A 15,481-nucleotide genomic window follows, 5' to 3' on the forward strand; every position below is an offset into this window, starting at 1 on the left:
TTTTGCCTGTTTGTAGTTGTCAAGTGAGCCAGGGCTAACAGATAAGTATAGTGGTGCTTGAAGGCCCATACCGTGGATCCACACTTCATTGAAGTGTAAATGGAAGTGTCCTGTCCCCTGTGCTGAATGCTTAGGCAGTTAGGCAGGCAGATGTACACACATACACATGTTCATACAGTTTCCCCAATACACATTCACTCTTCTGTCGATTTCTCATCACTGCATTGGGCTGGGAGACGTTCCATTCCTCCTAGGCCAGCATGGTAATGGGGAGGAAGAATAGTCCTTCCTCTTCAGTTATCAGAACCTCCCCCTGCCCCCAGCCCATCACTCCAATGGGGAATAAAGCTTTCCAATTACCTTGCAAAGTTGTCCCTTCTTCCTCTAAGGTGGCATTAGTGCTTAGCAAAGAGGAAGGACTATTCCCTTAGAGTTAACACCTAGGAACATCACTGCCCAAGAGGGAGAAGAAGTGCCTTTGTAGGATTAGTGGAGGTCAAGAGGAAAATAAACAGCACCCTTTGGCAGAGGGTTGGCTGGTCAGTCACAGGAAGCAGCTTTGTGGGCCCGATGCAGCCCACAGAGTTGCCACCCCTACTCCAGAGCAATGGGATTCCTGTCTTTCTGGCACCCAAATGCAATCAGGGCTAAAACCCTACTACACATTGACCATATTGAGAGACTGTTCACGGTTGCGATCATCTGGTCTAGTACCTGCTCTGATATGAAGCATCTTCGACTCCTTGTCTAAAACCATCCTTGGCAGCTCCCTTCCATCTCCCACAACTTATTTTGCAGTAGGTGTTGTTGTCTTTTGTTTCCTTAAAAGTGAAACTGCTTCCAGTTGTTTACATTTAGTGGACTTTAAAAGAGCAATCTTGCTACCAGACATTCAACCTAAGCCCTTCTTGCAGCTACCAGTTAGGTGCCTTTATCAATCTGTGTGCTCAGGTTCCTGGTTAAATATGGATTAAGGGCACTTCTGCAGCACTGGGTGCCACAGGATGTCACAACTACTGTATGATGTAGTGCCCATGCAGAATGGAAAGCAAGAGGTAGAGGGGTACCAAATTTTGGCTTTGCACCACTGAAATTTGAAAGACCAAAATCCACTCCTGGGTGGAATGAACTTCTGCCATGTGCTTTTTTGTAAGAGTCTTTTAAGCATTATTTAAAATTTAATATCCTTATTGTGTAAGCTATGAGTACTTTCTAGGGAAATTTCTAGTTTGAAAGAGGCTTCCAATTAGTGTTGACCACCTACTGATTTTATGGGCTACAGAGATGTAGCTTGTTGAACTGACAGTAACATTGGGTTGAAGGCCTGGGAGTTGGAGTTCATCAGTTCCTCCCCACCCCCCACCCCCCCAAAAAAAAATCATGTAAAGTTCAGGTATGATACTCTCATTATAAAAGTGTTTAAAAGGCGTAAATATGTATAAAAATACTTAAGGAAGCATTTATTAAGTCTACATTTTACATAGGTAGGAATCCTCTGGCCCTCCATATGTTGCTGGACTGCAACATCCACAGTCTCTGACCTCTAGCTGCACTGGTTGCTGGGGATGATGAAACTGGAATCCAACAACATCTGGAGGACCACAAGTTCCCCATTTTCTGGTTTTTTAAAAAAAGAAATTGAAGAAAATAAAGTGCCTGGATGTTCCATATCCCACACCAGCAGTAATTAGAAAGGCAAACAGATTTCCCCTGCAATTACTAGAGGGTGTAGCAAACAATGGATTGTGCCTCTTTTTTGTATGATATGTGTTTTAAAGTAACAGATGCTAAATGAATGAATGAATGAATGAATGAATGTACATGCACTTTTAAACTCCCCCCCCCCCCGTGGTGCATATTTGTTTTGTATTCAAGGAAGCAGCTCTAAATTTCCAGGTCTTCACTGTTCCAAAAAGTTGTTATTTATCACTCCGAACATTCACAAACACCAGTGTTAAACATCTTTTATAAATCTGCTTATAGAGCCAGAGAGTCAAATATTACAATGTGTTTCTAGAGTCACTCTGTTAGCTGTATTGAGACTGGGGTACCTTATTTCACTTTTTCAACACTCACACTTTTGTCTGCTTGTATCATTTATCAATTATAATTTATCAATCATACCACAGAAAGTGAACCCCAGACTAGTTCATTTGAAATATGAGGGGTGCACTATACCTGAATAAATGCACAACTGAACAATCACTAATGGAAAGCAAACTTGAAGGCCTGCTTTTTGTTCCCAGGGAAATAATGGAAACAATTCTGAAGTTTTCCTCTGCAGATGAAGGCATCTGAAATTCCCTCCAGTTTCACATGGCAGTGCCGGATATTTTGAAATGCAAAAAGAGGGGAGAAGGGTGGACCTCAATATATATTTAATATAATAGGTTTGTACTATTTGGTAGTCTATGATATTTATTTGGGTGGACGTGTGTATATCATAGCACCAGAAAGTTTAACAGTAGACTGTATTCTACTCCAGTGGCACCTTCTCAATCTATGTTTCCATCTTTCTTATTTGTTGCTTTGCCAAACTGTTTATTAACGGACACAAAGGGAAAAAAGAGACCGAGAGGTTGGCCTATTTGTAATTCTTATTCTGTCCTCTGTTTCCTCTTCTTCCTATCAACATAGCAGTGTATGATGTACTGAGAACTACTCCAACCTGACACGCGGATTCTGGGTAAAATCATTCACCTTGATCAAGCCGTCTGGCCCAATGCTGTGTAGGGAACATAAAAAAATAATAATAATAGAGGTTTGCTCAACCAGCAATACTTGATCTTTATGAAACATTCTAAACTTTTATCTCACAAACATAATTGTAGCACCATCTTCTGTCTTTCCAGATGCCAGTCTTCCTTCTACCTCAGTGAAGCACATTTAAAAGAACTGCACTGAGTGCAGGCAGCATAGTCCAAATTAGTCTGTGAGTCGAGGAATGCCACAAGGTGGCAGCAGCCATATATAATTTGAAATACAGGATGCTTTGACGCAAAACACTTTTTCCAAGATAGAGCCAAAGGGGATAGGAAAGTTGGGATTTAAAACGTATGCGTAAATAAGCAATTTTTGCTATCAGTGGCCGCGACAGTAGCGTTAACTATAATAAATCAGGGATTATGATCAAAAGATTTCTAAAGAGACCCCACAACCTCAATGCGCATGGAAAAATATTTTAAATTCTTAAGTATCAGAGTCAACAGGTATAGTGGTTAGAGTGGTGGACTGGGGCATGGTGGACCAGGATTCAAATCCCCACTCAAGTCATGAAGCTCACTGGGTGACCTTGGGTCAGTCATTGCCTCACAGAGTTGTGAGGATAAAATGGGGAGGGGCAGAAACATGTATACCAGCTTGAATTCCTTGGTGGGGCTTCCAACTCTCTGAAGCAGATTTTTAAGTTGGGTGACAGAGAAGAGGAAAGTTCCATTGCTATGCTAGCAGAACAGAAGTACTGAACACAATCCCAAGTTTTTAGAGGCATGGTATGTCAAACTGGGATTTTTCCCCAGTCCTGATTATTCTGTTTAATGTGAGGATGTCCTGTCCTGTGAACAAACTGGCCCTAGGACTTAGCAATATCTGTCCCTATAGCTGTAAAAACTACTGCACTTCAATACCATACAAGAGGGTAAAACCTATGATGCAAATAGCCACACGCCTTGACATTTACGTTAGCTGTATGTATTAGATATACTGGGGTTACTTACATCTCCTGCTCAATATAATTCAGCATTCGACTAACATGAGATGCTGAAATCTCCCCATCTACTTCAGCGATGTAAGTGTAGAGAAACTGGAAAGTGCTGAAGGGGATACGGGCGGGTCCACTGTCATTCTCATTGGATAAAACCTCACATATTATCTTCAGAGTTTTTGCAATAGTCTATTAAAAAGATAAGAAGAATTAGTATCTAAGTTTGCCATTCATCTTAAAGCAACTAGTTATTATTCATTTCTAGAAATACTAAAAAAGAAATAGCTCGGTGTCTGGCTATAAAGCCATAAAGCAGTGATAGCTATTGTGGTGTCCTCCAGATGTTGTGGCCCAACTCCCTTCAGCCCTGCCCAGATGGGAAATGGTCAGGGATGGTGAGAGTTGCTGGCCAAAATGTCTGGGGGGCCCCACATTGGCTACCCCTGCCATAAACAGAAGAGTGAGCAACTGTTTATTTATGTGACTCAACTAAACAGTCACAGCTTCTTTGCCAGAATTCCTGAGAATTATAGTTAGGTGGTAAGTATAGTTCTGCAAAAAACCGCTATGCTTGGTGGTTTATGGTGTGGTGATTAGAATAAGGGAATGCCAGGTTCAAATCTCCACACAATTATGAAGCTCTGAGGTGAGTTTGGGCCATCATGATTTCCCGGCCTAGTCTTACCTCACAGGGTTATTGTGAGGAGGATAATAAAGGAGTGAAGGGCCTTGTACAAATTATGTGAAGCTTAAATTTTTAAGGTAGGTGTTTCTTGATAAACATCTCTATTATGATGGAAAGCCACACCAAAAATGCAGTTCAATTTTAATGTGCAAAGATGTATCAAAGAACAGTGGCCACAGGGCAGAGCTACTATGATACTAATGATTTCAGTGGGATAAAGCACACTTTAATATCTGTTAGACTGCGGCCAATTACTATATACATTGGGCTTTTAGATACTCTCTTAAAAATTATATATATTGGCACTTTATAGTAACAATAACGGTAATACATTAATGCACAACATTGTACATAAGGAGATATTCTCTAAGAAAGTTGATGTTTGAGTTGCTCTGTTTTGGTAAATGACTGTTTCCTGATGAACAAAAAAACAATATCTATTAGCTCTGTCTGCTTTTTATCTTTTGCTCACCTGAAGTCAAAATCTTCTCTGAAATCAGAATTATCTCCACAGCTGCTAACTGTAATGTTATAAATATAAGATTATGACTTCAGGTGAGGAAGAAGACTGCAGGAACAGACAAATTCACAAACACAAAAAGCCAGATTCATAAATGGTGCCCCTAAAACAGGCTAAAGGGCAGGAGAGAGAAACAGAAAATACAATGGATTATGATAAAGTTTTGGATGCAACAGATTACAACAGTTCATTCCGAGAGATACATTAACCAGCCTATATTAATACAATCAGTGGTCATATGAAGAATAATGTTAACCCACACTGTTAAGTGTCTTTATAGCATTAGATGCACTTCTGCAGATAATAGCTGCCATCAGGACAGCTGCAACAGTGGGATTCTTAGGGCTTCTACCATGTTGTGAGAATGTGGCAACCCATGATTAGCTGGATGTTATACCAATCCAGCTTTATTCCTTGTAAATTTGCAACCTCCCTTTGTTACATGTAAAAGCAATAATTTCTGTGGAATATGTTTATGTTCATGAATGAGGCAGAGGCCTAAATATCCATACAATATTATCTTACGTTGGTCCAATTTAATAATTCAAATTGCAAAAGTAAAGATTGGGTTGTTGTTGTTTTTTTTAATCGAGGCTATTAAGGGAGATTGGTATTACTTGTGACTCATCCAAAAGAGAGCCCACCAGACAAATATGGTGTAACAAAATCCAGTATTGAAACTTATCTGGGATCTTGTGCAGTTGCCATTGAAAAGAGGGGGAGAAAGGGTGGAGATTGTAGCTGTTAGCTGGTGAACTATCTTGAGGTAGAATGGCTTTTACAAAGCTTATATGATATGTGGTTCCTCATGGTAGGAAGAGTACGGAAAGTAGGTACAGTGTAGGGAATAGGACAACTCGGCCACTAATGGCGACCCTCCCAACAGCACCAGATTTACTGCAATGTGAAAATGTCCTCTGCCCTTTTAATTCTTCACACACAGCAGAATACAGTGGTAGAATCCAAGCTTGGGGGGATTGTGGAGTGGATTGTACCAATTCGAATTGCCATCCACAGTAAGAAGAAAATTAGGACTCTGAGGACCAGCCCTGCTCCTTGCTGTGCTACTTTTCAACTTGTATTTTTTAAAACTCACAGCAGAATATTTTTTAAAAAGTGATTCCCCCTAAATCTGAAATGGTACCCATCTACTACCACTTCTGAAATCTATAGCTTCTTTCCCAGCTCTATCTGCTCTGTGTATACAAGCAGACCTGGGTGAGGCCATATTAGGAACAAATGGGCAGCCAAGGTGTTCTTTCTCCATTAACCCAGGTAACCCAGGTAATACCTTCATACAACAGTCCAATAAGTTGTGGTTGTTGTTCTTGCTTTCCTTCTGTTCTGGGACTGCAAAAATACAGGAAGGGAGGCTGCTACAGTAAGGCCCATTAGGTGGCAGCTGGTTCTGCCTTTCACTGCTTCCTGAGTGAAACTACAAGCTCTTAATAATAATCCACATGACATAGACCCACTAAAAGTAAATACTAATTATTTAAGGAATCTAAACATATCGGAAATTCAAAAGAAAAGGAACTTACAACTCCAAGAGAGCTGCAGGCCAGAGCTAAAAACTTGAGCCATTCAATTTCTTCAGTAAAGTGTCCAACGTTCATAATACTGTCAAATAGGTCTGTAGGAAGATTGAGCACCTTCCACATCTGGGCTAGCTCATCTACGTGGATTATCAGCCTCCCGCCCACCTGCAAAGAAATATTGGCAATATCTATCATAAGTGAATAAGTGACTGCAGGTTTTTTGTTTTTATCTAGATCTTGTCACCTGCTTTAGTGCCGGGAATTCCTTCCTAATCGTACAAATTTCAGAGATGGTAAGCATTCTGTTTGCTTTGTAGAATCAGTAAAAATAAATAAAAATGTACTAGATCACGGAACTAAGATACAGCTAAGCAGATTGGTATGTTGGTTGAATCCTTGCTCTGTTCTTTGTAAGGAGTAGTATGTTGCTGCTTTGATATTTTTTACTGTAAGTGTCCAGGCAAAGAATGAGACAGAAATGCTACAGGCATGTACTAACTGTTTTAGAAAAAGTTGTGCTGAGTTTGTATTAACTGTGGTTCTGCTTTGCACCATGATATCTTGTTGTACTCCTCCCAAAAAGTAAGTAGTCAGGATGTAATCATGTCTGCATCTTCTCAGTTCTGTGATGGGGCAGGGTATCCTTGCTTATTTGTATATGCCAGTTTATCAATATATTAATATATAACTGTCTGGTACCGAGACTGAGTCTTAATTATGAGGTGACATACACAAACCTAATGTGGATCTTTTGAAAATGGACCAGGTGACATTCAAACTGCTGTTATACTGACTTGACATCTACTAGGCTGGAAAATGCTGAGGGTGCAGGTACTGGGGTGGTGCAGCTGCACCAAGAACTAATTCACCTTCTGCTTCTAGTCTAGTACATGGCTACACCAGGATTGTTTGATTCTAAACTTGCAAAAACAAGTACAGGACTGCTGCTTTTACCGCAGATTCCTACTGTGCAAGAAGGAGAAAATGGACTTACCCAGTCCACTGTTTTTGGCAGGGGAGAACTATATCTTATATCTTAGGACCCCACTGCTAAGATAATATGCTAGTGCTTCCATATCTTATTGATTGATTGATTGATTAGATTTATATCCCAGCCTTTCTCTCAAAACCTGCAAGGAGTCTCACTCTCTGTGTTCATTCCAAAATTAGTTGGTGGTGCTTGAACTCATAGTAGCAAATATTTAAGAAATAAGTTTGTGAGACTGCACTGATTGGTCATGTGCTTTGAGATTATTCCACCATTTTGCTGCTTTAATATTCAATATGCAGCTGTTGAAAAATTAATAACATGGCACAGTTTTAAGAGGTGTCCACAGCAGGTCTACTGCCCTTCAGTGTGTTGTTTTAAACCCTTCACTGCGAGTTGTGCAGCACTGTCCTGAACATGTTTACTCAAACGTAAGCTCTACTTCTGAGTAAGCATATTTAGGATTACAGCCTTAGTATACAACCATAACCTTGGGAAGCAGTATTTCTGGAAAAGGTTTAATTATGATGTTGGGCTTTTGCATCTATAGCTCTCTGTTTCTTGTGCAGGCTGTGCAATCTGTAGAAACAATGCTAGGTTTTCCTTATGTATTAAGTGTCCCAAAGAAGAGGACCAGGCAGATGAGGGTCATGTGAATCTTGAATGGGCCTGAATTCAATGTAGAAAAGCAGGCAGGGGCTTTGGAACAATATGTTGCCGCTGTCCACTTGGGAATAAATGATGCCACTAACACTGGGGATGTCTATTTTGGGGGTATTATCACCCACCCAGTTAATGAAGTTGGTATGCTGTGTCTGCTTTTGAGTGCCGTTCTGGGCATAAGAAGAATATAGGAATGAATTCATACACACAGGGGAGAATGCCCTAGATATGCAGGCGTATATATTTTGTTTTCGAAGCTACCAATATGGGTTTGACCAAACTGCAGGAGGCAGTGGAAGACAGGAGTGCCTGGCGTGCTCTGGTCCATGGGGTCACAAAGAGTTGGAAACGACTAAACAACAATATATTTTGAAAAAGACCTTTGTACCCCAGAACAAGAAAGAATACAGCGATGCACATGTGTGCTATCCACATGCTGTCTATTCATGTTGGAGCAGAAAGGAGGGCACTAGTGATAGCTCTCAGCTCTCTAGAGTTAGCTGAAGGGAAGCAAGCAGTTGTCTTTCAACTGGAGGCCTGAAATGTGTTTAAATGTGTACAAATCTCCCAGGTCATTTCCCCTTCTCTAGATCCTTTGAATTGTCAGGTGGCATTTGTCCTTTCGGGGTTTATCCACACTTCCCGTTGCTTTGTGCTTTCTGGGCTTTTCAGGTTCATATCTGAGTGGGTTTTGTCCCAGGGCTTTCCCCAGGAAAACCCTTGTTTTACCACTGAATCAGAACAAACAGCAATCTTCAGAAAACCTGCTTGCCGTTTGTTCCAATCCAGTGGTAAAATATGGGTTTTTCTGGGGAAAACATCAGGACCGAAAATAATAAATAAGTAACCACTTGAACGGGACGCGGGTGGCGCTGTGGGTAAAAGCCTCAGCGCCTAGGGCTTGCCGATCGAAAGGTCGGCAGTTCGAATCCCCGCAGCGGGGTGCGCTCCCGTTGCTCGGTCCCAGCGCCTGCCAACCTAGCAGTTTGAAAGCACCCCCGGGTGCAAGTAGATAAATAGGGACCGCTTACTGGCGGGAAGGTAAACAGCGTTTCCGTGTGCTGCGCTGGCTCGCCAGATGCAGCTTTGTCATGCTGGCCACGTGACCCGGAAGTGTCTCCGGACAGCGCTGGCCCCTGGCCTCTTAAGTGAGATGGGCGCACAACCCCAGAGTCTGTCAAGACTGGCCCGTATGGGCAGGGGTACCTTTACCTTTACCTTTAACCACTTGAACACAGACTTGGAAAGCCCAGACTTGTACCTAGGAAGCACAAAGCAAAGGTAAGCAGGGTGCTTCCCAGATTGGTAACTGGGGGGTAAGATAGGTGTGTACTTGAATGGAGAAGCAATATCTCTGCACACCCTAGTTTTCAGAGGAGTGCACATTTGGTTATACATTTGAGTGAGCACCTGCATTTGGGATGCACGTCTGCTTTTGGAGCCTGATTTCTCACGGGCACACAAGTATTACAGTTTCTAGGGATTATTTGAGCTGCAGGTTGTCAATCACAGACACCTGTAGAATCTTCATGACTTCGAATTTGCCACTTGAATTAATAAACTGCTGTATATTTCTCAGCCACTCTAAAGTGTACTCCAGGGCTATAAAATATTCTAGGTAGTGCTAAAATGATCTTTCCATCATCACAAACATTTCTGCTGGCCAAACAAAATCATCTCCCATCTCCTCCCCCACCCTGCACACTGTTCAAGGGATTCGAGGAGGGTGCAGGGGGAAGACGGGAAGGAAGTCCCATTGTGCTAGTGGGACTCATTGTGGTGCACCCTGCTAGCTCAACAACCTAGTTGAAAATGGCCCATAGTTTATTAGGACTGAAATCAAATTCCAGTGAATAGGAGCCAGCATCAAATGTGCGGGTGTCAGTGCTGTGCTGATGTGAAGATACTAACATCCTAAAATTCAAGGAGTTGTTTCTGGAGTAAGGAACTTATCTTGTGTAAATATATTGTGGGAGAAAATGGAGAAACAGTAGTAGCACAGAAGCACTGTGCATCAGTAACTGGATCATAAATCCTGTGGCGGTGTATACCCGCTGTCTTCCTAAATAATACATCCTCTTCCACCTGTTCTCTGCTCAAAATGAAAGGCTTAAAAACACAAAAATGGGATCCATTTAACCCATATTGGTACAATAACTGAGCAGTTATGGTTGGTTAGTATTTTTGTGAAGGAATTCAAAGCTTGCCATGCTGCTGGTGGTATTAAAATTTTGCATGAAAAGCTACAGATATTGATTCAGAGTAGTTATGAAAAGATGTCCATGTTCTAATCATAAAGCCCGGTTGTGCATTTTTTCAGCTAATTTGTAAAAATAATACTTGGGCTACAGGGGTGGCATCTCGCCCTCAGGATTGTGGATGCCCATCACTGTAATGTGGGCTCCTCCAAAAATGAACACGACATTGCATGTTGTGTGTGTGACATCACATGCACCACATGCAAGCATGTGTATGTGATGTTGCACGTCCATGTTGCAGCATCAGCTGCTCCTCTTCCTCCTTTTCTGCGGGGAGGGCCATGGACTCAGAAGCAGAGAGACTGCCTCCACGTCCGAGCCCTCGCACTGGAAAAGGGTGCCTCGCTTGCTGACTGTGGAGGGTGGAGCTGAACTGCTTCTCTCTCTGAGGCAGCGCCACAGAGGCTAGCTGGCTGCCTCTCTCCAGCTTTGCTCATTGACTTTGTGGGGCTCAGCCCCCACAATTATATTATAGTGGGTGCCTAAGCACCCACAGTCCCCTGGAGTTGGTTTCTATGCCGGGCTATAACTGGGTATTGATGAACTAAACATTGGAGTAATTGATTGCATTGCATTGTGCTTACAGTTACAGAAAGAAGCTGGTCATGCTGCTGAAGAGAACTTTATCATGCTGATTCTCCATTTTCTTCTGTGTAACAAGGGGATGAGAACATTTGAGAGGATGGTATAGATAATGGGTAGGGAACCCTTTTCAATTCCCTTTTAGGCAATCTTCTGAGGGCAACATGCTAGCAGTGGGCAGGACCAAAGCGAAAGTGGGTGGAGCGGCCTGTGGAGAAACCTGAGGGCCAGATAGAAATCCCCAAGTCTTGCTTCTTATGTGGTTGCATGCAGAGAGTGACAAGCAAGTTACTACTTTGTAAGTTGTCATCTTTATTCATTGTTTGAGTTATCACAGGGTGGTGAACTATAACTGATGACTTACTATAAACATGACCATCTGGGTTGCTTTGCTTCTCCCTGGTATGCAAGGGAAACAAACCACAATTCCTGGCTTAGCATTATGTCCAAACCAGGGTTGTGGTTTGTAGTGCTCCAAACAAACCACAATCAGTATGCTAAGTACAAACTTTGGTTGCAGTCTGTGGTTTGATTGGAGCAAAACAAACCATGATCTCTGGTTTGCATGTAATGTTAAGCCATGGTTTATTTCTCCCCAGGGATGAGCAAAGCAGCTCAGATTGGCACATTCAGAGTAATACATGAATTGTTGTCTACCATGAGGTGCAAATGAAGTCAGTGTTTAAAATTAGAGCGTGCACAAAGTATTGCTTACCTATGTGTGTCAGGAAGGTTGTGGAACTAGGCTTGAATGTAATAAAAGTAAAGGAATTATGAAGAGCAATAATCTTTTAAATAGTCTTCCTGCTTTGGCAGAAGTCTTGTAACCTTGACATTTTGTAATAGTTATATTCTGTCTGTATGCATCTTAAAATGTGAACAAAAAGTAGCAGATATAAGACTGAAGGCAGTTACTGGAACCGTGTCCAAAACCAATATGAAATAGTAGAGTACAAACACTCAAGCCTCTTATGTACTTGCCCCAAAATGGAAAGGAGATGTTTCTTACTCTCTGGTGTAAGACCTTCAAGAGCTCTGGTGTAAGCTCTGCACAGTTTGATAAAGGGACTCTATCTGGTCGTTCTCTTACTGGAGGATTCTCTCCACGGGCCATAGCATTAAAATAGCTAGACAGAAAGAAAACAGCAGGTGTTTGCATTTCAGCAAAATATGTTAACAAAAAGTGTGACTAGAATTTGGCTATTTATTTTCAAGTTTATAAATGACATATTAAAGCTCAACAGTGAAAACTCATAAAGTACACATATCAAAAGGACATAGCTTGAAGGCACATGACACAGCATCCTTATTGAAATTTAGCAGCTCAGTTCTGGTTAGTGATGGATAGGGGACAGCCTGGAAACTATGTAAGCTGCCTTCCTACAATGAGGAAAGGTGGGATATTGTAATACAGTGGTACCTTGGTTCTCAAACTTAATCCATTCGGGGAGTCTGTTCGACTCTCAAAACCGTTTGAAAACCAAGGCGCAGCTTCCGATTGGCTGCAGGAGACTACCAAGGTACCACTGTATAAGGGTGGGAAGCCTGACCTTCTGAATATTGTTGGTCTGGAACTCTCATTATCTCTGACCAATGACTATTGTGGCTGGGACTGGCTGGAGTTTGACAACATCTGGAGAGTCAAAGGTTCCCCCCACTTGTCATGGTGGTAGCTGATAATAGGAGGGGGAATCGCATGAGAGCAACAGGCCTGATTGTAGCCTCTTTGCAGTAGGGTGGTGATGTGCCACTGGCTGTGCTTCTCCATCAAACTCTACCACTGCTGTCCAGGAGTTAGGATTGCAGCCTGAGCTATTATTTATGCTTAATTTGAAATGTGGTTGTTTGTTCACCGAGGCGGGTAGTGCTTATGTATGCTGGGTAGTAGAGTTTTCATTAATTGGCTATGACAGTGATAGCAGTTTTTATTCACATACTACAGTTTTGCAATACTCCCACCCACATTGATCTTGGTGTTTTTGGTTTTCGTTTTGAAAAAACCTCTTGAAAAAGTTGCACATGAGAAATGAAAGTCATGTGTGACTGTTGGTCTATATTCCTTTAGGTTTCAGGGGATGTATTTTCTCTGGATTTGTTATTTACTGTAGCCTAGGGTGTCTTGAGGGATATTTTGCTCCCTGAACTTATTCTACCTATGGTTCCCTGTGGCAAGCGTAGGGCAGTTCTTCATAAAATGGTGCTGGTCATTCTTTAATGAAAGCTGCATTAATTCCTGATACTAAATAATTGCTACCCATCTTTACCTGAAAAATGTGTGTTCTCAAAAAGTACCGGGGAAATGCCACAAACATAGAATTCCACAAGTAAACCTATAAACTATTAAGTATAGTATCAGTTTTAAGGATACAGTTTTTTAGAGTAAAATATTAAACTTACTCAGAAGACCATTGGATCAGATCTGGAGGCTGTGTCCGAATGGCAGCTTTTGTAAACTGCTTCAACAAATCTGGAAGCTCCGGAGGGATGCATACTTGTTTGTCTGTTTGTGGCATAATTCCTGTGCCTGTTAGAAAAAATAGCAACCTTCTCTGTTAAGTGTGGGAAAACACATTGCAATTACTCATTGAAACAACCCTTCGGTCAAAGTTCTTCTTTAACCTATAAACTTGTGTGGTGCTATAAAAATGTTGAAAAACAGAAGGCAGGCAGTACCACGCAAGAAAAGCACATAACCTTTTACTGAAAACTATTACATTTGAGTTCTTACTCATTTCACTAAATCACTTTGTATTGTATAACCTTGTGTAATAGTAGCTATATAATTGTGGATTTTACATTTCTACTGTTGGGGAATCCTCCCCCTGCTGAATTTGTCTGGTAATGAACTTCTATGTGCCTGTTATGAAGTCCCTGAACATTGTGCAGATTTCTAGAGTGCATTATCAGTGCATCTAAGGTGCTGACCACACCTGTTGGGCCCATCCATTATCATCACTCACGAAAAGAATGCATCCTTGACCATGTCCAATACTCCACTGTAGTTGTGCTTTCTAGGTGAAGGCTGACAAGCTATCTTTTGCACAATCAGAAAATCTGCAAGAGGCAGGCAGGATCTCTGACTGTCTGTACAGAGTCTGTGTCTGTACAGCATGTACAAATTCAGACTTTTAGTGAATGTGAGGCAGTTGAGACCAGCAGGTGTAATTTAGATTCTCTTCCCTGCTAGCATTCACTGACCATCAGTACACACAGAGCTACTGATGAGCCCTTATGCACACCCCAGTTTCTCCAGAACTGGAAAATTTAGGAATTTTTGAATACAGTAGATTCTATACAATGATAGTTTTCAACATGACAGGTCAGCCTCCCGTAGAAAGTATGGGCCGTTGCTAAGGACAATGAACGTTCCTCTATGAGTGCAGGACTAATGCGTCTCTTGTGAGAAAGCCTTGTTCCTCTGGGAATGTCAAAAGTATTTCTTTCTCACTTGGCAGTCATAGACTATGATGCATGTGTCCACAGCTGCAGTGCAACTGCTGTTGCAGTGGCTGCAATCCTATGGTTGCAACTGCATCTAATTGGGCACCCTCTGCCCACCCCTTTGCGATATGAAATATTCCCTTTGCTGGTGATAGGAATAATTTATTCCAGTTGTAGAAACTTTGGATAAATGCATATAATGATCACCCAGCCACACCCCCACCAAAATACAAAAAAATAAAAGGGAACTCAAGGAAGTGAAGAGGTCTTGATGAGGCAAGGCTTGGGGGATTTGTACAGAGCAAACGTCTTACAGAAGCAGTTTCACAGACCACTTAGCAAGCAACAAGCACTTGCAAATATATTTTTGTAACTCTGCCACCCCATTACAGCTACCCTATCTCTATTCTTTCCATCCACGCGCTGTCACAATCTCATGTTGGTCTCCCGTACAAATTTGTCCCGTCTTTGGCATTGGGCTTGCATCTAACAGACCTTGCACAGATCCACACCATACATTTAAAACACATCCAGCACACATTTGAAGCACATGACTTGCGCCAAAGAATCCTGGGAACTGTAGTTTGTCAAGGTGCTAGGAACGGTAGCTTCAGGCCAGGAAACTACAGCTCCCGGGACTGTTTGGGTGAAGTAACCGGGCTTTAAATGTGTGATGAATGTGCTTTCGTGGTGTGGATCTGCCCCTTGTTGATGTCGGAGATTAGCAAAGTGGGTTAAGAATTCTGCCCCCCAGGGTGGTTCTGTCCTGTATTACCGGAGGCTGAGACGACTCAGCCTCTTCGTGAAGATCGCCCAGCTGCTGTTTTGGGACAGTCACACCAGGCTTTATCGGGGGCTTCACGCTGCTTCCACCCAAGATGGGCCCTTGCATTAACTCAGGACTGCGCCCTTTGTTTCCTCGCAGCTCTAGGTATCCTAGCAACTGGTGCTCTACCTCACAAAGGCACTGATTCTGTCAGCTGCCTTTGCTGGCAGTAAACAGTGAGACACTTGAAAAGGTCATGGGGTTCTTAGTGAGGAGTTAAGAGAACTTCATCAGGGTGGGGTTGGGGAGCCACAAACTCCATGGGTAGGACAGGTAT

At 42.2% G+C, this 15,481-nt stretch overlaps 1 protein-coding gene across 1 annotated transcript; it reads right to left on the reverse strand.

Annotated features, from left to right (window-relative positions):
• Window positions 1–1,569: 1,569 nt before the first annotated feature.
• LOC114603944 (ropporin-1) lies at window positions 1,570–15,273 on the reverse strand. The gene is made up of 6 exons (XM_028743500.2): window positions 15,154–15,273; window positions 13,335–13,461; window positions 11,947–12,064; window positions 6,450–6,611; window positions 3,717–3,892; window positions 1,570–2,725 (listed from the first exon to the last, which is right to left on the reverse strand). Exons 2-6 carry the CDS (start codon window positions 13,448–13,450, stop codon window positions 2,659–2,661), a joined length of 639 nt encoding a protein of 212 aa, XP_028599333.1. The 5' UTR covers window positions 13,451–13,461; window positions 15,154–15,273; the 3' UTR covers window positions 1,570–2,658.
• Window positions 15,274–15,481: the final 208 nt, after the last annotated feature.

Source organism: Podarcis muralis, chromosome 1 (assembly GCF_964188315.1).
Source record: "Podarcis muralis chromosome 1, rPodMur119.hap1.1, whole genome shotgun sequence".
In the NCBI taxonomy this organism is placed as follows: domain Eukaryota; kingdom Metazoa; phylum Chordata; class Lepidosauria; order Squamata; family Lacertidae; genus Podarcis; species Podarcis muralis.

Bases quoted from the DNA above. Each gene is read 5' to 3' on its own strand.
- LOC114603944 (XM_028743500.2), bottom strand. From the start codon at position 13,450: ATGCCACAAACAGACAAACAAGTATGCATCCCTCCGGAGCTTCCAGAT. The intron at 6,612-11,946 runs GTAAGAAACATC...ATTTCTTTGCAG, and splicing joins TGAAGGTCTTACACCAGAGA to GTGGGCGGGAGGCTGATAAT. The intron at 3,893-6,449 runs GTAAGTTCCTTT...TCTTTTTAATAG, and splicing joins CCTGCAGCTCTCTTGGAGTT to ACTATTGCAAAAACTCTGAA.